At 43.0% G+C, this 26,666-nt stretch overlaps 1 protein-coding gene across 2 annotated transcripts; it reads left to right on the top strand.

The window, feature by feature from the left end:
* The first annotated feature begins 239 nt into the window (after positions 1 to 239).
* On the top strand, positions 240 to 26,368 carry sec23a (Sec23 homolog A, coat complex II component). Of its 2 annotated transcripts, none has more exons than XM_048974137.1 (20): positions 240 to 363; positions 2,329 to 2,571; positions 3,098 to 3,155; positions 3,277 to 3,363; positions 3,796 to 4,032; positions 5,651 to 5,730; positions 9,714 to 9,858; positions 10,362 to 10,520; positions 11,206 to 11,321; positions 11,447 to 11,570; positions 11,872 to 11,952; positions 12,125 to 12,214; positions 18,031 to 18,137; positions 19,715 to 19,868; positions 20,471 to 20,548; positions 20,999 to 21,160; positions 21,720 to 21,806; positions 23,857 to 24,012; positions 24,850 to 24,915; positions 25,549 to 26,368. In XM_048974137.1, the coding sequence occupies exons 2-20, from the start codon at positions 2,351 to 2,353 to the stop codon at positions 25,636 to 25,638; spliced, it is 2,298 nt and encodes a 765-aa protein (XP_048830094.1). In that variant the 5' UTR covers positions 240 to 363; positions 2,329 to 2,350; the 3' UTR covers positions 25,639 to 26,368. The 2 variants fall into 2 exon arrangements, with proteins under 2 accessions (XP_048830094.1, XP_048830093.1); XM_048974136.1 differs by lacking the exon at positions 240 to 363 and adding an exon at positions 472 to 587.
* The last annotated feature ends 298 nt before the right edge of the window (positions 26,369 to 26,666 follow it).

Here is a 26,666-nt window from a genome sequence, read left to right as displayed (position 1 = left end):
ATATGACAGAAGCAAAATATTCGCCTGAAACAAGTTATCGAATGTGATTAAATTTTGACAAAATAACACACACAAACAGACCCCCACATATGTATTTAAAAGTCGCTTAAAATGTGTTTATTTTATGTATTGAAATTAAAGTATTGTTTTATTCTCGCTATTAGCTTTTATTTTATGATTATGATTTATTGTTGCGCGCGTGTCCCTCCTCGCGCAGCGCGCGTCCGTGTCACCCTCCGGACCTCCTGACGTGGCAACGCTCCTTTAGCAGCCATGTTGGGGTCTACGTCAGCGGGCCGCTTCCCAGAGCTCAGAGCCGCCGCCACCGCTGCCACGGACACGCCGCTGTCTCCCCTCGGGAAGGTGAGTGAGCTCCGTCTTAAAATGGACGTGATTAATATTAAACTCTGGACATTGCATTGGGCAGCGGGGGTCGCGCGCGGGGGGCCGGGTTCAACATTAAAAGCAGGGCGAGCTGGTTTTGCATGCTGCGGCTCAGGTTGTTTTGATGGACATTATCGAAATGCCCACCCCGGTCAACAGGCTGTCCGTCATCTTTTATAATCAGTCACTCCAGACCGTCGCAGGTTTGTGAGTCTGTTATTTGCGTTGCGTTTTTAATTAGGATACTCGTATTTCGTGTTTAAATATAAATAGCCAGCCAGCTTCTACTTATTTCCTTGCGTATTTATTGTAACCTCATATTGGCTACGTAAATAAATGAGATACCCCTTATAGCGTGCGAGTAGCGGTGTTTAAAGAAGTAAAATAGTTTATGAAAGCGGTTATTTGATACGATGATGATTTAAGGAAAATAATCTCAGCCCTGGAGTGGAGCTGTTTGCCAAAGCTCTTGTTTGATTTCACCTCTGTCTTTTGAATTTAATTTATATATTTTTTCTTTTTTAATGACTGCTTCCGTAAAATTAATGCTGCAATGAGGTGTTCATTAGTTCCTTAATTTGTTGCATTTCTTTCAAATGTTTAAGGTAATATAATAAACGACTAAGTCTGCATTTAGGAATGAAAATGCTTTGGTCTTTTGAACAGTCAAATACTTTTGATTACTAAAGATTACTGAAGTACACACTTCTGCTCTGTATATGGATATATAGTATATGTGTGTTTGTGTGTGTATGTATATGAGTATATATCATATATATACTAACAGTATTTTAGTAGTATGTATTTCAAAAATGAAAACATTTTCTTTATGTTGTACGTCATGCTACATAAGGGCATGCCAGTCGATTTCAAAACGTTCTTATCAGTTTTAATTTCTCTGTGTGCTGCCTGGTTTAAAGTCTAAAAGGCTGCCCGAGTTGTATAGCTCTGTCAGAAATCATGCGTTTGTTGAAATTGATAGTAGCTACAGAAGGATGTCTTTGCTCACGGCTTTGGAAGCCGATTGGGTGATATTCCAAACTGTCAAGGTCTGTCATTTCTCATCGTCTATCCCCTTTAAAATTAATGCTCGTATTAGCTGAGGCCTGGTGAAAACTATCACACACCATTTTTTTTTAACACTAACACCAACAGCCTTGGGGATGAGAATCTGCACCTCAGTATCTGAGGCCATGTGCTTCTCTCAGGAAAGAATGGATTGCCCATTTCAAATGAGGGACAGTCTATCCTTATTTAAGGAGTTACTGTAGCATATGGTTCATGTGCAGTGGTAAGAGGGAACTTCAGATTGACAGGTGGATCAGTTTGGTGCCTGAAGCTCTGAGGGCACACTGGAGGTCTGTGCTGGTGAACTAGGTGATAAGCCGTAAGACTCAGCGTTTCCCAGTGATTCTGCAACCATACCCTTACCTGTGAGGTTTGCTGAGGGTTGCTGGCCTCACTCTCTGTGAGAACATGAGGAGTTTGGAGATCCAGAGGTGCCTCGAAATAGAGCTGCTGCTCCTGCAGATCAAGATTAGTCAGCTGTGGTGGTTCGGGCATCTTTAGGGATCCCACCCGGATGTGTCCCATGGAAGATATTCCAGGCATATCCCACTGTGCAGAAACCCAGGGCAGACCTAGGAGGTGATCGTATCTCACAGATGGCTTAGGAACGACTATGGAAACTATAGTCTGTAGCGATGGAAAAAGAGGGCGGTCTGACATGTTTAGCATGTTGTCATTACAACTTGGACCATGTGAAGTGGCAGGGAAGTCATAGGAGAATAGCTGAGGACATGGATGTAGCAGGCATGGCACTCTCACTTGGTTGGATCCATATTCCAAATGAGGGTAGACTGAGGGGTGGGAGAGGAACCCAAGCTCAGACGCCACCCAGTGAAACAGGGCCTTAACTCTGCTTCCACATGTCATCTTTTTCAGACTTTGCCTGTTGCAGTGCAAGATGGCAACTTTCCAGGAGTTCATCCAGCAGAACGAGGACCGGGATGGTGTGCGCTTCAGCTGGAACGTGTGGCCCTCCAGCCGCCTGGAGGCCACCCGCATGGTTGTCCCCGTGGCCGCTCTCTTCACACCGCTAAAGGAGCGGCCCGATCTGCCCCCCATCCAGTACGAGCCGGTGCTGTGCAGCCGCGCCACCTGCCGGGCTGTGCTCAATCCTTTGTGGTGAGCACCAGAATTTCTGCCCAGATACTACCAGGAGTTTGACGTTGCTGATGGGCTGAATATAGGATGTTGTCTTATTTGGTTTGGTCTTACTTTTCAGTCGTACTTTTAGTGCAAGTAAATCCTGTTATTTTACAAATAATTAGATGCTTAAACCCTGTGGTTTTAATCTTCCCAACCTCTTACATAGTGCTTATGTAGTCCGGAGTCTTGGTGTATATGCAAGGAAGCATCGGACATAATGGACAGGATGCCAGATAATTGCAGTGTGCACACACCAAGGCCAGTTTAGCTTTTTTCGTGTCATCTTTTTAGACTGTGGGTCAAAACCTATAACGCATGGCGAGAACGTGGCAGTCACACACACACACACACAGACAGCAGGGGTTGATTTGTAACCCATTTCTGGAGGTGAAGCCCCTCAATATGCAAGCTATCAGCCTTCCCATATTTTAATATACTTTTAAATGTGTTATATACATTTCTTTCATTTGTACTTATTTTTTTTCACTTTTTTCTTAACTAGCCAAGTGGATTACAGGGCAAAACTCTGGGCCTGCAATTTCTGCTATCAGAGAAATCAGGTGAATTACACACAATGCGCTTATTTAATACCTGATGCAATAACTTGATAAACTTAACATTTTTTATTGTTTCTCTGATTGTTGAGCTTCTCAGTTTAATATTAATTTGTGTTCCCCGTAGTTCCCGCCTACATATGCTGGGATATCTGAGATGAATCAACCGGCTGAGCTCCTTCCTCAGTTCTCTACTATTGAATATGTGGTCCAGGTAACTAACTAAAGCAGATCTGCTTTACAGAGTTTTACAGAGTGTACGCAAATTTTCTGATATGTGTCTCCAGAAAATGTACTGAATATCGCAATTTCCCATTACTTGTTAGATGACCATTGATACTCCTGTTCATCATTACAGATAAAGTCAGTATAGGCTCATTTAAGCTGTCAACAGTCTAACCGAGACAGTAAATCATAAACATATGTATATAAAAAAATCACTCAGCCCAGTATCCGTTGAATGTTTATTATTATGACTGTTCAATTAGCTTAGATCAGCTATGATGGCTAAATGTTCCAATAACCCATAGATGTTTATTTTCTGGTAAATTCTGTACTTCACAGTTATAGAGGTAACTGTGCTGGCTGATCACTTCACTGGGAGTGACTGGTCACTCTTTCCTTCTGTCCATTCTTCCTTACACAGAGGGGTCCCCAGATGCCCCTGATTTTCCTCTACGTGGTTGACACCTGCATGGAAGATGAGGACCTGCAGGCCCTGAAGGAGTCCCTGCAGATGTCCCTCAGCCTGCTACCCCCCACTGCCCTGGTGGGCCTCATCACCTTTGGCCGCATGATCCAGGTCCACGAGCTGGGCTGTGAGGGCATCTCCAAGAGTTATGTCTTCAGAGGAACCAAAGACCTCAGTGCTAAGCAGCTACAGGTGCACGCTTTGTCGTCTTCTCAGATCATTTAGTAGCTGGCCTCGTCATTTTTTCCACTTAAATTAAAGATCTGCCTTGTTGCTGTCATTGGAGAATATCTGCATGTATGTCCCAGGTGGAACTCTGATCACTAATCCAAGAATAATTAACTGATTATGTCTAAAACCCGGCTGAGTAGGGAGGAGGCAGCTTTTAGTCGTTATGGTCCTGAACTCTGGAAAACTCTCCCAGAAATCCTGAGCACTACTGAATGTCTTTTGCATTCTAAACTAGGCTGAAAACACATCTTTTCACCATTGCATGTAATAATCTACGATAATCAGTTGTGTTATTTCATTTTATTCATAACTGAAATCAGTTGTTTTTACTACAGTCAAACCTCAGATTGCGAATAACTTGGTTTACGAGTGTTTTGCAAGACGAGCAAAATTCTTTAATTTTGCTTCGTAAACGAGCGAGGCCTTGCAATACAAGTATTACGTATACGCTTTGTCTGCCGAGCGTCATGTGATCACAACTGAGCCGATGGTTTTTCTCTCTCTCTCGCTGCGTGATTGTGGGTAATCGTCTCCCATGATCGGTCTCAGTCGGCATATCTCACTCGTATAGTCAAAATTTAGTAGAAAAGTACCTCCCGAATAAGGGCATAGCAGTACGAGCAATGAATCTACAATGCAATGTCTACATTTCCGCAAAATCGAAAAAGAGCCAAAAGCGGCTATCACTGGATAGGTTCCTTGTTAGTCGCACAAAAAGAAAGATGCCAGTGAGCCAAATGATAGCAGTGATTCCGTTAGTTATAGTGAAAGTCGTCCGACAAAATAACCCTCCTCTTCTCTCTCTCGTCTCCCTCATTCCTTCCATGATTCTTTTCAAAGGTAAAGTGCAGGTTAATTTGTTTTATGTATTTTTACTTTATATTTGTATTAATTATTTTTATATGAATATTTTTGGGTTATGGAACGAATCATCTGAGTTTCCATAATTTCTAATGGGAAAATTTGCTTTGGATTACGAGCACGTTTCCGGAACAAATTATGCTCGCAATCCGAGGTTTTACTGTATTTAGTTTACTTTTGAAAATTTTAGAGGATCCACCCCCCAGATGAGGTGGGGGATAGTGCTCCCCTTGTGAAGTGGTGACTACAGTCCCCTTCTGTAGTCCCACTGTTCTGGCTGTTTGTTTGTTTGTTTATTTGGTGCTTATTTTTTATTTATTATATGTTTATTTAATTTTATTGTTTCTTTTAAAATGTCAGTAAAGCGCTTTGTAAACCCTGTGGTTTTAAATGGAGTAGTTGATTGTATGTCCTGTTTGACAGACTTGTTCCAGTTTAGGCCACCAACAGACCCTTGTGTGGTTTAAGTATTGAGCTGTTTTTACAGTTGACAGTTTTAAGAACTATTGATATCTAGGCCCTTTTGAACACAATGTCCAACTCGCATCAATGCTGGGCTCCTCTGGTGCATATCCATGTAATGTGTGACACTCGTGAAGGATAATGGAAATTATCTGGCAGATTGACTGACTTTCATTATATGATGCACTGTGTTTGGTATGTGAAGCTATAAATGTAAGGTTGAGCTTCTTAAAATGCTTTTCCTCTCTTTCTCCAGGATATGCTGGGTCTTACCAAGCCAGCAGCAGCCCAGGCCGGGCGGGGTCCACAGATGCCCCAGTCTCCCCCCTGTAACAGGTGATAGCCCTAATGTCAGTGCATGAACAACAGAGCTTTTGTTAGACTAGATGTCAGAAGCCTTTTTGATTCTCCCCTTGTTCCCCTTTGTCAATCGTTTCCCCTAATAGATATACATTGCATGTAAGTGTAGAGCATTCAGAACTGATTACACTGCGGCCACAGTATAACATAGATTGGGATACATGATCACTATCATGGCTTGTGAATATGTTGTGCAGATATACGAAAAAAGTATTATCCTCTCAATTAAATATGCCTCGCTTCATTAAACACCGAGCAGAAGGATATTTTCGGTAACTGGGCTGCCTGTACCACTAAGCAGTGCCGGTTAAGCCGTTAGGCAACAGGCACCCACTTTGCTGGCCAGCAGTGAAGCTTGCTGGGGCTCCACATGCACGTCCATTGATACTGCCAGGAATAGGTTACCATCAGCGCAATACCTTCCACTCGTGAACTTCCACTCGTGTCTTTAAATTTAGATGTATATATTTATGGTAAAATTGCCTGACTGTGCCTGTTATTCATTACTTGTTCCTTCAGTACAGTGAAACCTTGGATTGCGAGTAACTTGGTTTGCAAGTGTTTTGCAAGATGAGCAAAAAATTTTAAGAAATTCTAACTTGATAAACAAGCCAGGTCTTGCCATACGAGTATTACATATACGCTTTGTCTGCCGAGCGTCACGTGAACACAACTGAGCTGATGGTTTTTCTCTCTCTCTCGCTGCGTGATTGTGGGTAATCGTCTCCCATGATCGGTCTCAGTCGGTGTGTCTCACTCCTATAGTCAAAATTTAGTAGAAAAGTACCTCCCGAATAAGGGCATAGCAGTGCGAGCGATGAATCTGTTTGACAATGCAATGACCTTATTTCCACGAAATCGAAAAGGAGCCAAAAGCGGCTATCACTGGATAGGTTCCTTGTTAGTCGCACAAAAAGAAAAAGATTTCAGTGAGCCAACGGATAGCAGTGATTCCGTTAGTTATACTGAAAGTCGTCCGACAAAATAACCCTCCTCCTCTCCTCTCTCTCGTCTCCCTCACACCATCCACAATTCTTTTTAAAGGTAAAGTGCAGGTTAATTTGTTTTATGTATTTTTACTTTTATATTTTGTATTAATCATTTTTATAAATATTTTTGGGTTGTGGAACGAATCATCCGAGTTTCCATTATTTCTAATGGAAAAATTCACTTTGATATATGACTGCTTTGGATTACAAGCACGTTTCCAGAACAAATTATGCTCGCAATGTGAGGTTTTACTGTAGTTCCTTCAGTAGTTCACAAGGGTTTACACAATTAACAGATATAGTAACAAATATAATAACTGCTTGAGATAAAATATGCATCATTATTCATTATCATGATGAATTAACATGGAATCAGTATGTAACTAAGACTTAGTTTGTGGTTAATTAATACATACTCTAAGTAAGAGCTTAATACTACTGTAAAATCCTATTAAAGTGGACTCGCTTTTAACTAAATATAGTCTATAACGGACGAGGTCTGCTTGTCCCAGCCGTGCGCCTTTAAGAACATGCAGAAAAAGCATCAGATATAGTGGACTCGCTTATAACGGACAAAAAATCTGGTCCTCGGGGCCGTTTTTAGCTGTAGTTTTGTTCGGCTATAACGTTCATGCAGGCTCTGCCTACAAGGTGCGTGGCGTCAGTGATATCCAGTGCAGATACGTAGTCAGGATTACCAATAGCCACACATCTAGTCAGGTAAAGTTGGATTACTACATGTACAATATAATAATCTGTACCCCAAGTGTGTCTGCTGTGGTATGGCATGAGTAAATGGTGTCCTGTAGTTGTGTTCTGGGCATACAGTAACTGGATATAGCGGACTTTGGATATAACGGACTGTTTTGCCAGGTCCTTTGAAGTCTGTTATAACGGGATTTTACTGTGTATTATTTTGGCCTTGTCAAGTAAAATGTTACTATATTTATTTTTCTTGATTATACAAAAATAGTGCCCAACAGAGTTCTCCTTGTGTTTTAAGACCAGTTATGGTGAAATACAGGCAAATATGTTGTTAATAACCGCTGTGTTGACAGGAAACCAAACTCAGCCATGATTCAGCCTCAGGAGCTGACATCATGGACTTGCCCCATCCACTGTACAAGAGCACAGAGCTAGGATGATTTTACAGAATCCTTAAAAACAACTGATAGGTCCACTTCATTATTAATGTTCTAAAACCAAAGTATGACCAGATACTGCAGAATTTGGCCTCTCAGCAGTGTACAGGCACCCAAAACAGGATGGAGTGATAAATAATAACATGATAAATTTGCTTATTCCGGGCCAGTAGGGCGGAGCAGCTGACTTGGCAGTGGGAGAGTGACAGCTGGCCACCCCAGGAGGTCATAGACTACCTGCTAAAGAACCTGTCAGACTGGGAACTTAATTGACGAGTGATGGAAACTCTTAGGGCTTGATCTTGTGGCACCTAGTCCCTGTGGTGGATTTGATTGCATGATATTCTCAACATGGTATTGGAGGGTGTGTCAGAACGATAACTAAGAGTCTCCAATGCCCTAGCCAGTGCTAAAACACCTCCTTCCAGCCTTACTAAACAGGAGCAGGAGTGCCTAACTTCACTGATGACTCAAATGGCATCATCCATGCTGGCAGATAAAGGGAGACACATTGTTGCACTCAAACTATCACCCCAAAGTGACCGTGGTGCTGGGTGATGCCAGCATAGATGAAGCACTGAAGAGGCATCCTGTCAGCTCTTAGAAGAAAAAGGTTATAGATTACTTAAGCTTACATTACATTAAGTTACATTAAGGTCGTCACCTTCTCTATAGTGGGGATTCCACTCCTTGTCCCTGTCGTCTCATTAAGATACAAATGGGTGGATACTGGGGAGGGCAAGAAGGCCAGTTGTCCACAACGCCGTCTTCTGAGGTGGTGCCAACTTAGCAACTGCCCCCCCAGCTAGGAATCTAAATACCATTCTAGCTTCCCTAGTTGGTAGGGATGCACATATTAGCCAGATTGCATCAACAAAAGAGATCTAAAAATAAAAGACAGGATATTATGGTGCCATGCCATCACATCACTAGTCTCATTATAGTCACACAAGTGAAAAAACTGTGGGTACCACAACAGAGCTAAACCTAGATTAAGCATGTTCCCTACTTGACCGGTGCCACCTATTTTAAGTGCAAGGGCATGTTCTATAGATAAAAAAAAAAGTACAGGGGCTCACTAGTGTCTTCCAACTCCCATGTCTAGAGGAAGTGAAAAAGAGCCTTAGATACCTTCCAGGGAATGGTAAAGACTGAAGTCTGTGTGGTGTAAGCTTTCACTAAACTAGTCAACTCTGTAGACACCAACATCAGGTTCACGATGGAAGATGTACCAGACTATAATCTGGCCTTTATTGACTGTGCAGTATATCTCAAAGGTGGAAACTTGGACATAGAGATAGATAACAGCTGTTGATTCCCACCACCAACTCAAACTCTGTACTGCTGGACTTAGATCTTGACCAGTATAGAACCCAAGGATAAGGAGTGCACACATCTCAGGGAATTTGAGTAACATCTTTACACTGGTGCTTCCCTACCCAAACTTCAGGACTCTAGTAAACCTCATGGCTGTCATGTGATCTAAATAATTGTAGTGACATCATGTTGTTTATCACCCAGAAAGATTTAAATGCTGGGGAATTTCTAATAATTTTGACACATTTATTTACCCTTCTTACATGAGTGGTGAAATTACTTCAACCTTAACAGTAAATCTAGTCGCTTATTTATTACAGCCCAGGACGACCGAAAACCTTCATAGACTGGGATTGAAATAATAGCTAGAAATTTAAAGTATGGTATTACTACATGTAAGGTGAACCAGACCCTTGTCTTCCATGTTCTATGCCAGTCGAAGTACCTTAACCAGTATGATGTGAAGGACTCATTACACAGGAGGCCTCTAACCTGTGATTGTGTCTGGCAGGTTTCTGCAGCCAGTGCAGAAGATTGATATGAACCTGACTGACCTCCTTGGGGAGCTCCAGCGGGACCCCTGGCCTGTCACCCAGGGCAAAAGGCCGCTGAGATCCCTGGGAGTGGCTATGTCAATAGCTGTAGGCTTGCTGGAGGTATGATTTCTATATCTTTCTTTATCCCGTCTGTGTTTATTTCTACATGGTAGCCGGTTTTAAGACTAATACTAGCCTAACCATAGTGGTTGTAGAATCTGTCAATGAATCTACTTTTAATTTCAATTGCGCTTCCGACAATGTTAAAAAAATGTTTTTATATATATATATATATATATATATATATATATATATATATATATATATATATATATATATATATATATATATATTTTTTTTTTCCCCTTTATTCATGTTGTCTTGTTATAAGAACACCCATTTCCCGCCCCTTTTCATTTGTTTCCTAGTTGAATTTTATTTATTGTTTAAAAGAAATCCACTCCCCCCCCCAAGTCAATAAGTAATTGTGTTAAATAATCGTGATCTCAATATTGGCCAAATTAATCGTGGTTATGATTTGCCCTAATCGAGCAGCCCTCGGTGGTTGTCATAATAAGCATAATTGTTTTTTGTTCCCCTCTCACTCCCCCTCCTTGCTGTAGTGCACCTTCCCGAACACTGGGGCTCGCATTATGACTTTCATTGGTGGGCCGGCCACCCAGGGCCCTGGCATGGTGGTGGGGGATGAGCTGAAGAGCCCCATCCGCTCCTGGCATGACATCGAAAAGGACAATGCCAAGTTCGTGAAGAAGGCCACCAAAGTATGTCCCAGTTCGTATGGGGTCTAATGTGAGGGCTGTTTAACCACAATTGTGGTGTGTTTAGTAGCACTGCTACATATCAGCGCTACTTCAACACTACAATATGTCTAGCAGTTATTGCTTTAATTGTTGGTATTATTTAGGGCTGCACAATATCACATATCGATTATATACATAATAACAACCAGGGCTTTAGATTTAGACATTTGTCCGGGCTCTGGCTTTTTGGTTCTATACGGACATAAATTTACAATTTGATAAATAGATGTAGTACACCTAAAATATTAATTTGAGGTGTACTGTGACACCCAAAACCCAAATCTGTATAAATTCGGCCTGTCTTTGTTTAATAAACGTGTTGGACTTTTAATTTCAAAAAGTACCACCAAACTACCTATGTCTGTTTGCCTTGTTTACCTTATATCACCTCGTTTAAAAGATGGTGTGGCTGCTGATATGTCCCTTTCTTCACTGCCACTTCAGTGCTTATTGCTTCTATGATTTACCGAAACAGCAGCATGTAGTGTGCTCCGCTAACCGAATTTAATAAACATACAGATATGTCAAATTTATACAGATTACAAACTTTTGGCTGTCACAATACGCCTCTCAATATTTCAGTATTTTACGGTGTGGACAAATGTTTACTCCCGTCATGTAAAACCCTGGTGATTGTTTGTTTTAGCACTACGAGGCCCTGGCGACACGTGCCTCCACCAATGGCCACATCATTGACATCTATGCCTGTGCACTGGACCAGACCGGCCTGCTGGAGATGAAATGCTGTGCCAATCACACAGGGTGAATCTCTGCCCCCTACTGGCAGCTCTCTCTTTATTTGGTTCGGTTTGTTTGGTTCGGTTGAGCTGAAAATTAGCATGAAGTAATGGATATTTTTGATGTCACATTTGAATCCCCCTCCCCAGAGGTTATATGGTCATGGCAGATTCCTTTAATACATCCTTGTTCAAGCAGACCTTCCAAAGGGTTTTTACCAAAGATGTTCAAGGGTCTTTCAAGATGGCCTTTGCAGGTACCCTTGAGATAAAGGTAAGCTTGGATTTCTGTATGACATTTGTTTTTAAAAACATCTGACTTCATACATGGATACAACAGGGTGGCTATTAATATTTATATAATATTATTATTTAATATTTATTAAAATTTAGTTTCTGCAGCATTGAAACTAGCGTTTGAAAATTGTGGCCTCTTCGTTTCTGAATATATTTAATGTAAAGGCTAGTAAGTGAAAGCAGGTACTTAGGAAAGTGCTTGACGCTGTGTGAAATGCCACGCAGTTAATCTTTTCATCTTATCTGTGCACATCACTGTCTCTGCCATTGTTAAATAGACATCGAGAGAAGTCAAGGTATCGGGAGCCATCGGTCCCTGTGTCTCCCTGAATGCCAAAGGGCCCTGTGTCTCAGAGAATGTGAGTCTGCTTCCACAGGGGAAACATGGGTTTCCCCCTTCAGGCAAAACGTGGTATTTGGATATTTAGTAGCCTGCAAGATGGATCGCTTCTCATTTCAGCGGGAATTGTTTCTTAGCTGCAGCTGCATGTCATATATGATGATACATATTCCTCTACCTCGATTATGCAGGAAATCGGAACAGGAGGAACCTGCCAGTGGAAGATCTGTGGACTGGACCAGAGCTCCACATTGGCACTCTACTTTGAGGTAGTCAACCAGGTAAGCATGTGGACTTCTGCTATGGCATAATATTCTGCTTTCTTATTGCCTGTTCTTGGTATCTATTTTTGCTTAATGTTTGAGTGGTTAGGTCTACTTGGGTTGACCTATACATATCATTGAACAAGAATGCACTACCATGTTTGCTATTCTCAGGTAAACCTGGGTGTTTTTTTAAAATTTTTTTTTTTTAAACAATCCATTGCTGACTAAGATTTGTCTCTGTGCTGTTAAGCCTCACATCAGGCTCCATTTTGGGATTGCAAAAAAAAATCTGACATGGCCGCAGTAACTTCTTAAAATTGCAGGTTTATGCAGTAGTACTTGTTTCCACTAGAGGGCAATGTTGTGTTGTAGAAGAGGGTTATACAGTGGATAGATGAAAAATGTATCTACTTTCCAAAAAAAAAAAACAAAACATTTTTTAAATTAACTTAAATGTATTAGTTTATAATGTGTTTTCAGTAATTATTTGTTTGGGAATTGTTGCAGATCCAAATCAATTTTCACAGTCGTCTGGCATGGTAATTAAATTATCCAGTAAAGCAGAAATAGAGCTCCTAATCGTATTTTTTATTAATAATTGTTCTGATTTTTTAAATGTATATAAACTGCATTGTGTGTTTTATTAGGTACTGTTTGCAGTTGATGGTACTACAGTTCTATAGATACTTTTTAGATATTTATCTGGATTAACCTGTAACTTTTTTTTTTTGTTTTACATCATACAGCATCAACAAACACTAATACAAAAAAAAGTAAAATACTGGTGAACTCATTTCTAAACGCATTCACATTCCAATTTGTCATGCACACCTAATACAAAATACATCCCAGATCCAAGTCTCACACTAATGGTTAGTAGCTATTGAACTGTGTGTCCATATAATGTACATTTATCTCTATTAAGGAATGAAATCAACTTTCAGTCCTTCAGTCAGACTGTCTGCCCACTGTTGCCAAGGGAACAATTATTTGAAAGCCTTATAAACTCCGATAATACTTTCACCAAGATATTCTTGGTAAAGGATTTCTGGTGTTATGTGGTTGTGAGAATTGACTAAATCTAAATACCCCCCGTCCAACTTACCCTGATACATTCAGGTGTACCAGGTGGCCCTGGCTGCTCAGGTGGCTGCAGGCAGGTGGGCAGGGCTCCACGGTGAGCTGGTTAGGACCCCAGTCAGGACAGCGCCCGGTTGGGGGACCGTGGCTGCAGGCTTTTGGGCAGGACTCCGTGTTGAGCTGGTTAGGACCCCAGGCAGGATAGCGCCCTGTTGGGGGAGCATGGCTGGTCCTCTGGCTCCTGTGCCTTTCAGCGAATGCTGGACCCTCTGCCTCAGCTTCCTAGCACTCCCCCACAGGGCCTCCCTGTACTTCCTGTTAACACAGTGGTGCAGTGTTCCCCAATCCAGGAGGGAGCAAAAACATGGAGCGATTTAAATGCACCCCGGTTAGGCTTTGAATGTTTGATCCTGTCTTCCATCTTGTGTTTCAAAGTTACAGGCAACATAGCCAAAAAAAATCTAGTCTGAGAACAAAGTAAGAGAGATTTAAAGAATTTGGTGCACAGGTCTATTAGGAGAAGGACTTGGAATGACTAGTAGAAGTACAGCCATGGAAAAAATTGAGACCACAGTACAATTTTTTTGTTTCACTCATTTCTCAATTAATGGGTGTGCATCTGTGAATAATAGATATTTTTTGCAAACTGCAGACTTGCTCTTCCCTGTTTCTTATTAATGAAAGTGTCATCATGATATACAGCTGAGGAAAAACTTAATTTAAGAAACCACTCTATATTTTTAAACAAATCTGCACACCTGCACATCTGTGGAATTGCAGTGTCGCTTCCGCCCTTTACCTGGCTGATTTCTGGTCATTCCCAGTGTTTCTAGCTTCACCTTGTTCTTGTGTGCTGCTGTCTTAGAAAGTTTAAACCTGGAAGCATCCTGCTGCTCAGCATTGCCTTCTGCCAGTAGAACCACGATTAAACCAGGATTTAAAAATGCAGATTTGTTTAAAAATATAAAGTGGTCTCTTAAGTTTTTCCTCAGCTGTATATTACCTTGACACTTTTATTGTGGCTGTTTTCTGGGAATATGATGTAGGATAAATGGACCAGTTCAGCAGTCTTGTGACCATTTTTTGTTTTATGGACTGTAAACACCTCAAAATAAGTTTATTGTATTGGTCATAAAATGTCACTGACTTGTATTTGATTCTGCACGTAGCTGTTTGCTTTCTAGCTGTTCATTTCTATGTGTGTTTGTTTCTGTATATTGGACCTACTTCTGTGTCATGCAGTTGATCCAGGGGTTTAAAGCAGACGTGAGCAGAACCAGGCAGGTTGCCAGGGCGTTAACCCACGCGGGGCCCTCTCGGCCGGTGAAAACCTCGTAGAAGCAGGTGATGATGTAGGGCAGCCAGCATACTAGGAGGCAGGCTGTGTAGGGTCAGAGGGGGAGTGGGAAGTGTCTGTAAATCACGTCAGCGGACGCCCCTTTTATGTAGCGCTTTAGATCTGGAGATGATCTGTCTTTCAGCAGCGCTGCCTGTGTTCAGATACACGTGCTCAGGTCAGCTGCCGTCTCACTGATATTCAGCTGTGAGGCTCGCACTTGGTCAGCATTGCTCCACAAGTTTGACTCATTAAAACGCTGTGTTTGACTCTTATGGTTCTGTGTATTAAACATTACTTTTCATCTAGTAAAAGTATCTCTTACATAAACCCAAATGATTGATTTTCAATGAAGATGTAGATGAATAACAATCTGAAGTATATTTAATAAACAAGACTTGCATAAATTGACAGTCAAAAGATAAACTTTTGCAAGTATAATCCCCAACTCCCCCTATTTTGTGTTGTAGTATCTGCCGCTGCTGTTATTGTTGTATTAAATTGGCTCAAACCATACTCGTAATAGGAGACGATAACTTTTTGTTCAGTCTGTGTATTAGTCTGAACTTACCCAGGGTTGTGGCCATAACCACGGAGCTCCTGAAATAGTTCTTTGCCGGCACGTAGTGGCAGTGCTGTTCATTGCAGGTGAACGTCCCCCGTAGGGCTTGGCTCCTGGCGATGTAAACCAGGTAGGTGTACAGGGAGCAGATGACCAGGATGGGGGCGATAACACCCACGCCCAGGAACAGCAGGCTGATGCCAGTGCCAGAGGAAGGGAAGCTGGGTGCGCAGATGAACCTGCCGGCACTGTAGTGGTATGAGCCACATCCCAGTAGTGGCAGGGTGGCACTGAGCAACGAATAGAACCAGAGCAGGGCGAGACTGCCGCGGCTCCTGCTCTTGGTGAAGAGGCGTGGGTACTGCAGCGTGAAGCAGATCTCTGTGAACTTGTCGACTGTGACCCAGGTGAGGGAGTGCAGGGAGGCTAGCTGGAACAGCACGAATGAGAAGCCGGCAGCCCGGCAGAGCAGGCTGTCCCCCGTGTACCCGCCCCCTTCACCACTGCTACCCCCTGCTCTGCCCCACACCTCCAACAGGCTGTTGTGCACCCCAAAGGGCACGGTGCAAAGTCCCATAGCCAGGTCACTGAGGCAGACGCTGAGCTTGAGGGCCCATGTCTCTGTGCGAAGCCCCTGGTTAAGGGCCAGCACCAGGAGCAAGGTGATGTTTCCGCATACAGAAGCCACAGTGGTGCAGATCATGGCAGCCGCGTACAAGAGGGCAGCGGGGGGCATCCTCAGCCAGCCAGAGTCCTTCAGTCCTGCCCACACTGTCTCCCCTCCTCCTCCTCGGGTGAGGAGAGCCGCTCCTGCCCCCGCTGCCTCCCCTCCTCCTCCTCGGGTGAGGAGAGCCGCTCCTGCCCCCGCTGCCTCCCCTCCTCCTCCTCGGGTGAGGAGAGCCGCTCCTGCCGGCGCTGCCTCCCCTCCTTTTCCTTGGGTGAAGAGAGCTGCTCCTGCCCACGCTGCCTCCCCTCCTCTTCCTCGGGTGTGGAGAGCCGCTCCTGCCCGCGGAGCCTCCCCTCCTTTTCCTTGGGTGAGGAGAGCCGCTCCTGCCCGTGCTGCCTTCCCTCCTCTTCCTCGGGTGTGGAGAGCCGCTCCTGCCCGCGCTGCCTCCCCTCCTTTTCCTTGGGTGAAGAGAGCCGCTCCTGCCCCCGCTGCCTCCCCTCCTCCTCCTTGGGTGAGGAGAGCCGCTCCTGCCTACGCTGCCTCCCCTCCTTTTCCTCGGGTGAGGAGAGCTGCTCCTGCCTGCCCTGCCACCTTCCCCTCTTCAGCTGGTCGCCACGTCGATGCAGTCTGCCTTTCTCTATGCTATTCTAGCTCCCATAGCACTCCATCAGGTTCAGCCAGTGGTTACATTAGCAGAGAAGGAGGCGTAACCCTTCCCTGCTTAGTTATGAGACCTGAGGATGTATGAGCAAATGCTGATTGCAGTAACGCGAAGCCCTCTGCAGATGGAGGATGTTTAGGGGCCGGCCGGCTGATGAATGCCCGCGACCCACTCCGGGTTTGTTTTTGCCTACTAATGAGGGCCATTTTCCACTCTGCCACTGGGATTGTAATTGGCAGGAAGTGTGATTCTAATCCGCCCTATTAAACCCTAATCATTAATTATTACCTCTCCTGTTTCCTCAGCTCATGCCACAATTACCCATCATGCATTTATTTAAATGGTTTGATTGTTTTTAAGAAGGATTTTAAGATGTTTCCATTAATAGCATCTGCTTTTTGCTTATCAAATAAACGGGGTTTTGAATTTGAGCTGTCCATAGCAGGACATGCTCTGATGCACATTTGTAAATATGCCAGCAGAACACTGTGTTTGCAGTATCTGTTTTGTCTTTTTTTTTAACTTCAGCTCTGTGGAACTGTGTAATATTCGGATATATTTTTTGGAAATGTTGCAATATAATGGCAGATCTGATTTCTCAGTAATGAAGTGCTGAATGTGCACCTTGACCTCTCTGGGTATTTGCAGGTTTTATGGTTGCAAGTTTATTCTTTTTATCTGGATATCTTTCCCGAGTATTGCAAATGATGTATGTCGATTAAGGACATAATTGCGGCATTCCTTCTGGAACTTAAGCATCAAATGCTTTGTTTAAATCAATGCTTAACTACCAAGTCACCTAATTGGGCAGCAGCAGAAACATATGAAAGTTCTCTATGCGTCAATGCATTTAAAGTAAGGTGACTTGCATAGTTGTTGTTGCATATGCTGTTCTCTGTTTAGTATGTTTTAGGTGTTTATCATATGCTGTGGTTTTTCCATGGACACGTGATTTTTTTCCCCCAAAAGGTTTGGAAAATCTGTCACCCATGTAAACATGTTATTGCACCATGGATATTGGTGGCTTGACGCAGTCGTGTTGGTAAGGATAAGCGTGGATTCTTTGGGTACTAACACCCAAAGCAAACAGGGGCTATCATGTAAATGTTCTTAAACGTAACCGACTTACTGTACTGCCTTTTCAAAGATATCACGCAGCGATCTATAGTGCATTTGGCATCTGCATTATAACTTCAGTTTACAGTGTGAGAGGAGGTTTTCGGATGTCGGCAGTGCTTATGAATAATGCCTTACATCTCTGAAGGTAAGATAAGCAGAACTAACTTGCTGAATGTCACTGTCATTACTGAGAAGACTGGCCAGTTGTTACCTGGGCTGTGCTCCACTAAGCAGGATTTCTGAGTTAGCTAGATTAATTTAAGATGGAAGTCTTGATTGTCCAATAGGAGTGCTCCTTACCTAAACTCTTATTGGTAGTGAGAAATCCTGCTTTGTGGAATACCCCCCAGGTGGTGCCTTTTAGTTTCAATTTGGGTTAAATATATGTGTCTCTCTCATCCTGCAGCACAACGCGCCCATCCCCCAGGGTGGTCGTGGGGCGGTTCAGTTCGTAACCCAGTACCAGCACTCAAGTGGCCAGAGGCGCATCCGTGTCACCACCATTGCCCGGAAGTAAGTTCCCCCCCTGGCTTTGCCTTGGTGTAGGAAACCTGCACTGAGCATGATGGGGCATTCTGACCCCATGCAGCCTGTAAGTGAAGCAGAGCTCCATGCTAAAGCTATCTGAAGGCTGATAACACAAATGAGTCCATAGACCCCGATTATAACATGATTATGAAGTCCTGGAGGTCTTTATAAACCCCTATGTCATTATGTAGAAGTGTTTCTAACAGGGGACCAGGCCGTGTACAGCAGGTGGCGGGACAGCGCCTCCTGGCGCTTTGGGAAGGGAAGCACACCTGCACCATGCTGCTGCTGCTGCTGCTGTGACCAACCCCAGTTACAGTACAGATACTCATGTAGATAGGCTCTTTAAAAATGACTGTTAAGACTGTGGCATGGTCATTGATGCTTTTATTTTGCTGATTAAATATGCAGATTTATAGTCCAGTTTGTCACTCAATGGTATGTTGCTGCTATAGCTGACAGGCCCCAGAAACTGCATTAGAATATGGGTGTGCAAAGCAATAAGGGTCACCATTTTAAAGGGACTTATCGGCAGTAAATATTGGCTGATTCTTCAGGTGATCACTGGTAGCTTTTATAGCAGCTGCTCCTGCACTCAGCGGAAGTGCTCTCCTCTTTGCTCCATTGTTGTGGGCATTTTTTTGCCAGTCTGCAAGCTGATCTTCGTAGTGTTCTTCACAGTCGCTGACAGTGTGGAGCACTCTGGTCCCCAGAGCATAAGATGTGCATTTCAGGGCTAATTATCACTTGTGTGATCTGCGATGAGTTCGTTTGGTCTCCATAGGAACAAGTATTTACTTATCATGGGGAAAATCAGTATCTCTGCTGAGGGTAGAAAAAGGATTAGTCATGTCTCTTAAAGGGGAGTCTGTCCTACACTTAATGTTCAAAAATGCACACTTCCACACTTTCTAATTCAAACACTTGCTGTTGGAAGTGTTGCTCTGGAAAATGGCACATAATTCTGTATGTGGTATTTTTAATCCATCCTGATACTGCTTTTTTACAAAATAGTGGTAGTAACCTTCATGAACTGTAGCAAAGCAGCAAAAACACTAATTGGATTATATGAAATTTTATATTTGGAGATCGTCTCCTGTGGGTGAAATGTAGTGTTTTTCCATTGATTTTCAATAAGGGTAGGAGGACTATGATATTACAAAAAATCATGCACATCATGTAGACTAAAAGGCTTCTGGATGATGTGTGTTCAGCCCAGGTCTCAGAAGTCTTGTGTGTTTCCCTGGAGACAAGAAAATGCTGTGCTATAAAAAAGAGGAGAATTAAAAAGGCACATTTGTCTACATTTTTATTTTTATTCTTCAGCTGTGACATATGGAGTTAGCATGAAACGTTTGACATTCTGTTCTTTTAAATAATGATGTTCTGTAATTCCAAGAACAAATAGTGAGTCGTACTCTTCCCCATCAAGTGATTACTGATTGATTTTCCTGACACTGTTTTATATATGATCATTTAAATTGAATGGCTAAACCGCTGTGGAGCATGATTGCGAAGCTAACAGGCAGATGTTAACTGAATGGGGGCCTGCCTCCTCTCAGCTGGGCTGACGCACAGACGCAGATCCAGAGCATCGCTGCCTCCTTCGACCAGGAGGCCTCGGCCATTTTGATGGCGCGCCTGGCTGTGTACCGGGCTGAGACCGAGGAGGGGCCCGACGTCCTGCGCTGGCTAGACCGGCAGCTTATCCGCCTGGTGGGTGGAATCGGCTGGGGGAGGGGGAAGTGCTCTTTGGACCTGTGTCTGGCTGTCTGTGTGGGCCTGTGTATCTGTGTCTGGCTATCCCTACATGTCAGTCTGTGTGTGTCTGTCTCTGTCTCTCTGTAAATACACATGCTACATCCACTACAATGGCTTTATATTATCCATTTCAAGGAACTTAGTCTCCTCTTTAAGGAAAGTCTCCAGTAGATTCAGACTCTTAATGATCTCATGATTAAAACTTTTGAGGCAGACCTTATACACTTATCACTGCCAGTTGACCTCAAGTGTCTCCTGCTACTTTTTCTCATGACTTGACTGAATAGTCACAGAGATGTCCTCCATGTGAGTGACACAGTTGGGCCCAGATGCCTGCTCTCTGGATGCCAGTGAGATGATTCCTGTGTAAATCCCACCCGAGGCCACCGTTTCCTTTCTGGGTGTGAATGTGTTTTCTGCACAATAGCTACTGCTCAGTTAAATGTTGTTTGGCTCTTCTCTGAAGGTTGTTGAAACACTGTCACCTTTTGTATTAGTACTACTGATTACATGCACTGTACCGAAATGAATCTGCTTTCACTTTCCTCCGGGTTTAGTGCCAGAAGTTTGGAGATTACCATAAGGATGACCCCAATTCTTTCCGGTTCTCTGAAACTTTCTCCCTCTATCCCCAGGTAGGTCACCAAAATTAAGGGTTCAGGTGCATGCCCCGGAGTTGCATGTTGTCCCCCCTCTGTGTGGGATTCCTCTGGGTACGCCCCAAAGTTTAAAACAAAGCACTTAAGCATTTCCAGATCACCCACATGGTATCATTTTGTATGTATATGCACCCTGCTATGACCTGGCATCCCAGCTCCGATGCCCCCCCCCCCCCCCCCCCCCCCGTGCTCTGTGCCTCCTGGGTTGGGCTCCAGACCTACCATGACTGTACAGGATAAGTGGCTGGAAAATTACTGTTTACAAAATCACACAATATTCTGCTATATTTATGATTTGGTAGTAAGAGATGTAGGAAAAGGAATGGGAAAGTCAGGGGAATAAGAGACAAATGTGTTTTCCATCTTGAGTGAGTTCTCTCATGTATAGCAAACGAGCCCTCTGACAGCGCTGCCTGTCCCCCACAGTTCATGTTCCACCTGAGAAGGTCGCCCTTCCTGCAAGTGTTCAACAACAGCCCGGACGAGAGCTCCTACTACCGCCACCACTTCATGCGGCAGGACCTGACCCAGTCCCTCATAATGATTCAGCCCATACTCTACGCCTACTCCTTCAACGGCCCCCCCGAGGTTTGCTGCACGCACCCTGTCTTCCCTCTATACGAAGGGCTGCTTCTACACACATCACATACCGCAATGCATTCACTGTGAGTCTGGATTTGCACACATTATCCGCCATTTCTGATAAATAGATTTTTCCCTCAGTGGCTTGGGGAAACCACACATCCTGTCAAATAAACATTAAAAGAAAGGTGGTTTTGGGCTTTCAGCAACAGATTTTTTTAAGCCAGGTTTGATTATGAAATAACAGATTTTGAGCTTTATTATTATTATTTGAAATAATGTGAAGCTTCCAAGTGAAAAAATGTGCAATAGGAAATTTCTCATTTTAGTTCAGGAGTGCTGGTACATTCTACTGAACTGTTTTAGTCCCTGTATTGTAGGGTTAATGTCAAAGAGGCTGTTCTTAATTAATGTTATGACATATGAACAGGAATGACATTTAATTGGTCATGCATGGAGTTTGGGTTTTCCTTGTGGTTTTTGCTGGTTTCAGTTTCCTTTGCTGTGTTGGGTGAGACTGGTCAGGCTGATTAATAATATCTGAGGGCTTATGATTTTTCCGTAGCCCGTCCTCCTAGACAGCAGCAGCATCCTGCCTGATCGCATCCTCCTCATGGATACCTTCTTTCAGATTCTCATCTACCACGGAGAGGTAATGACACGCCCACTTTAACACTGTCCTCTGTGGGACCGTACACTGCCGGGCTGAAGGTAGCCATGTATGGCAGGTTATTACTGTTTATGGAACATTGACTTTAAGGAGGTCTGGTCAAGAGAGGGCATTTTTCCACCGCACCAGGTGCTGTACTTTTGGTACTTTGAGAAGGTACAAAAACTACGATACTTCAAGGTGTTGGTTTTCTGCTGGCGTAAACTGGTACTAGCGCCGAATGACATCACAACTTGAGGCAGGGTATTTTGTACTAAATTCAAAAAATGGCTGTAGTATATTATGGAATGATATGCAATATTAATATCAAGATGGCATGTCATGCACATGCGATTCTTACATCGCTAGTCATCTATTAAAATAATTTTTCTTATTTTACATAAAGATTCTTATATGTTTAAAAATGAGAAGTTTTACCTCCACTGCTTTTGCATGAGCACTGCATGCAGTCTTCGAGACGACAATCGTAATAATTTTCATCCTGGCCATTTAAATCACTCACAGGTTTGAGAGAAATTTATGAACTTTTTTTGTTTTATAAATACCCCAGTATTTATTACAATAAAATCATATTGTTACATTTATAACAAAATATTATCACTAGTATATTGAATATGAGTATGTTCAACAAAATACTTTTTCCTCATCCTTTTTTTCTTGTCATGACATCTGGATCTTTTTGTTGTATTTGTCCTGTATATGTATATAACCAAATCACTTTTTTTTACTTAATTTATTATTCTCTGATTTCTGATTTGGAAACCGTTTTCAAGGCAGCGCTTGCATTGCGTTTGAGGCAGGCTATTTGCATAACCAATTAACAAAGTCCCACCCCAAAGTACCAAAGAAATACCCCAGCTGGTTTGGCACTTTTGGTACTAGAACTTTGGCACTGGTATTCGACTGGAAGTCATTGGAAAAGCGAAAGTACCAAAGTACCATACAAAAACTACCGTACTTTGTACAGTAGAAAAGCAGCCAGAATTACCGTCACCTCTGTCAGAATATCTTTTTTTCAAGAAGAGCTGTGCACAACTTAGACACAGCAGGTTTCTCGTCACTCTCAATGGGGCATTTAGAAAGGCCACCTTATCACCAGCGTCGCCCCCCCTAACCCCCCCCCCCCCACATCCTCCCCCATCCTCCCCCTCCACACCACCATTTTAAATAGTAGACTGCTGTCGTGTTTTTGCAAGAGTGGGCAGTGGTTTCCTTCAACCAGCTCTTTTGGTTCTCAGAGTGAAAGTATTATAACTTTGCTCAGTGGTGCTAATGAACCAGAGTGTTTATTAGGCTGTCTGTCCAGCATGAGAGCTGTAGCTACAGGTGAATATCGTGCCCTTTGTGTTTGGAAAAATAATAATGATATACCACTGCTTCTGTATCACAGGTGAGTCATTCTCCTGAACAGCCAACATTACTCAGACTTGGGGGTACTCCACTGGTGGAGAAGCAAACTAAGCCAGACCGCGTGATAGACCCCTGCAGTTACTGTAATTGGCCAAGGGTCCACGCCGGAAGATCTTATAAGGGCCAGTGGACTCCTGTTCTAATTAAATGAACTACTTGTGTGTGGTTATTTGAGTTGTGGACTTGTAGACTTTTCCTGAAAAGATTGTTTGAAAATCTCATGGGATTCCAGTCATGATCATTAAGTTACCCTATATAATTCTCTTGTGAAGCGAATTGATGCTAAGGAGGATGTATCAGGGCAGAGAGCACATCCACGTGTGGCGGCTGGGGGAATTCAGAGCTGGAGACTCAGCAAATGAATGTCATCTGGCTTGGCTTTAGTGTGGACTAAAGTTTTGAAGAGGAAGAGGAACCGTTGGATAGCTACCCATTTGTGTAGCTAAAAAAACCGCAGCTAATGTACCTAGTAGCTTCGGCTGAATAGTCGTGACATTTCGTGTCCCTGCATCTTATTACTTGCCAGTGGGTTTAAAGTCTACATGGTGTGATGACTCTGTCCTGCCATGCCAGGCTTTGCATAGGATAGCTGTTGTGTGATGACGTGCCTTTGTTTCTGCAGACAGTGGCTCAGTGGAGGAAGGCCGGGTACCAGGAGATGGCAGAGTATGAGAACTTCCGGCACCTGCTGCAGGCCCCGGTGGACGACGCGCAGGAGATCCTGCACAGCCGCTTCCCCATGCCGCGCTACATCGACACAGAGCATGGCGGCAGCCAGGTATCTTCCGGGGCATGACCTTCAGCCCTCACTCCATGTCCGTATCAGCTGGAACACACTGTGTATTTGGTGTGTGTGATTTTTGGTTTCTGTGCAAAACGGGGGTATCGATGGATTGATTTGTTTGGCCTGCGGGTTGTACATGCGTTTTGGCTCCATATGAGACTCAAGTGTGCACAGTTACTCAGCTTAGAATACCCTACTAGTGAAAAGCTTTTGTACACCACTGGTTTTTACCACTTCCTTTTATTTAATAAACTACAGACTTTTTATTCTTGTTGCGCATTGGAAAGTTGAGTGAAGAACTGTACATGAAGATATGTCAAAATAAGTTTCCTTTATACCATGGGAAGAGTGTGTAACAGCACACGTCTGATATCCTATTAACTGGTTGTGTGGTGATGGCAGAGTCAAATTCTAGATTGTCCTTTAACTTTAGATGCAGTAGTTAACTGTTTCATCCCACAAAACAGAGTAATATTTATTAGCCCTAGTAGAATGAATGCCTTGATTTTTCTCTGCTGTTATAACTGCTAAAGGAGGTTATTTTGAATCAAAGCTGACATTTTCTTGCTAATAAAGGTGCTTAAATCGTAAACATACTGTAAAATTGTTAGCAAATAATATATTGTGTTTTTGGTAAATGTTAAGTGAGTAACATACAAATGTAGAAAATCTCTGTGCGCAAAACCTTTTGATTGGTAACGTACTTTGCGGTGATGTACACAGGCTGCATGTGCTGTTTGGTGCCTGTGGCTTCTGGGCTTAATTGTTACAACTTTGTGTTTTACATCATTTCTATGTTTAATGTGCTGTTGTCTCTCCCTGCTTTCATAGGCTCGTTTCCTGTTATCGAAAGTAAACCCCTCCCAAACCCACAACAACATGTATGCATGGGGCCAGGTAGGAGAACGTGTCTCCTAAACGGTTATCAGCCCTTGGTTTCAGTTTGCCATTTAGTGCTGCTGTTTAATGATAAAAATACATGATTGACAGTATAGCTGCGGGTAACAGACTACCATAAAGCCTATTATATAAAAAATTTGGGTTAAATACAATGATTCATAATAATGAACGCACACTACTTTGTGATGCTTGTGAAAACATCGTGCGGCTTCAATTCTTCGGCTTGAGGTATAGTATCGTATGTAGTTGCTGCTGTTATCATGAATATTATTGTTCCGACTTATCTACAAATTCGACTTTGGGAAGGGATCTCATTCATTACCTGGGACTGCCTGTAGTACATAAAGATCTTCGCACTGAAGCAGGGACTCTTTGGAACCTACCTCAAAATATACTTCTTCATATCGATATGTTTGACATAATTTTAATCAACATAATTTATTTTTTCTGTTTTTAATACCAGTGCGTGACTCCTGTGACATTTTGACAGTACCATCATTTTCATGTTCGTCTTTTGAGAAACGGGAACCAAAAATTGACGCAATACATCCTTATGATCTTGTGGGGTTATAAGAACTAGTGGATTGAACTTTTCCCACAGTTTTTGGTCTGTGTTTTTCCGCCCTTCAGGAGTCGGGAGCGCCAATCCTGACAGACGATGTGAGCCTGCAGGTGTTCATGGACCACCTGAAGAAGCTGGCTGTGTCCAGCGCCGCCTGAAGATGCGAGAGATGCTTATGCTCGCAGTGCTTCATAGCAGCACGCTCCTCTGCACGCCCACCAGCACTGGCTAGTGTCATCAGTGCCCCTGTGAGAAAAGGCTACATGGACTGCAGACAAACAAGAACGGCTGCAAAGAGAAAAAATACCTTCTTGTCTTTTGAGCATAGCGACAATGTACAGATTTAGGACCATTATACCTCAGATTATTTGATTCAAAAGGTAATTTAATACATGGCAGTGCATTGGGCTGGGATGAGGGAGATGCCTGTTTCAAACACTACATTTTTTTTCTTTTTCAAAACCGGCATCACCCTGAAGTGGAGTTGTGTTTATTTTTCTGGATGTAGTATTGAGATGCCATTATTGATCTGCCTAGCTAAGAATTCAGCAGTCAGTCTCCATAACCCAGGAGTTCAGGCAGGATGCAAAACTGAATCATACCTTTAATTAAAAACAAGTGAGCTTCTGAATTGTTTGCTGTACCAGACCTGGAGACTGTCATACCCCTTAGTTTAAGATGTGTGATAATTGTTCTGCTACTCTGCTCCTAATGAGTCTTACAGCGATGTTTGTCTCCAGTAGTTCCAGTGGGGATTCAAGCCAGTGCTTCTCATTGCAGACTTGCACGAAATGACAGCTGCCTTTGTCTATGCTATTCCTGCCTTGTTTGTAACAGTATTAGCTCTGGTCTTTCTAATAAAAACAAACCTACCTGACATACCACCAACTGCAGTGTGCTAAGAGCTTTCAAATGAGTACTGATGCCTTGGATGCTGAACATGCCTGTATGGAATACTGCCTTTTTTCCATAGATTTATGGATGATTGTTAATTGGATTTATTTCCAGTGTGAATTTTGGTAAAAGCAAAAATTCACAAACATTAACTGTGACGATAATGCTGCAGAAAACACTTCAGAAATTGAAATGTCAGACAGAATCTGCTAAAAGAAAAGTCATACGGAACATAAATGGGCTTTTAAAAGCAGATTCTTTTGTGAATAGATGCTTTATATTCATTCCGCCC

The sequence above is a fragment of the Brienomyrus brachyistius genome, chromosome 14 (genome assembly GCF_023856365.1).
Source record: "Brienomyrus brachyistius isolate T26 chromosome 14, BBRACH_0.4, whole genome shotgun sequence".
In the NCBI taxonomy this organism is placed as follows: Eukaryota; Metazoa; Chordata; class Actinopteri; order Osteoglossiformes; family Mormyridae; genus Brienomyrus; species Brienomyrus brachyistius.
This window is presented reverse-complemented; position numbering and strand designations above follow the sequence as displayed.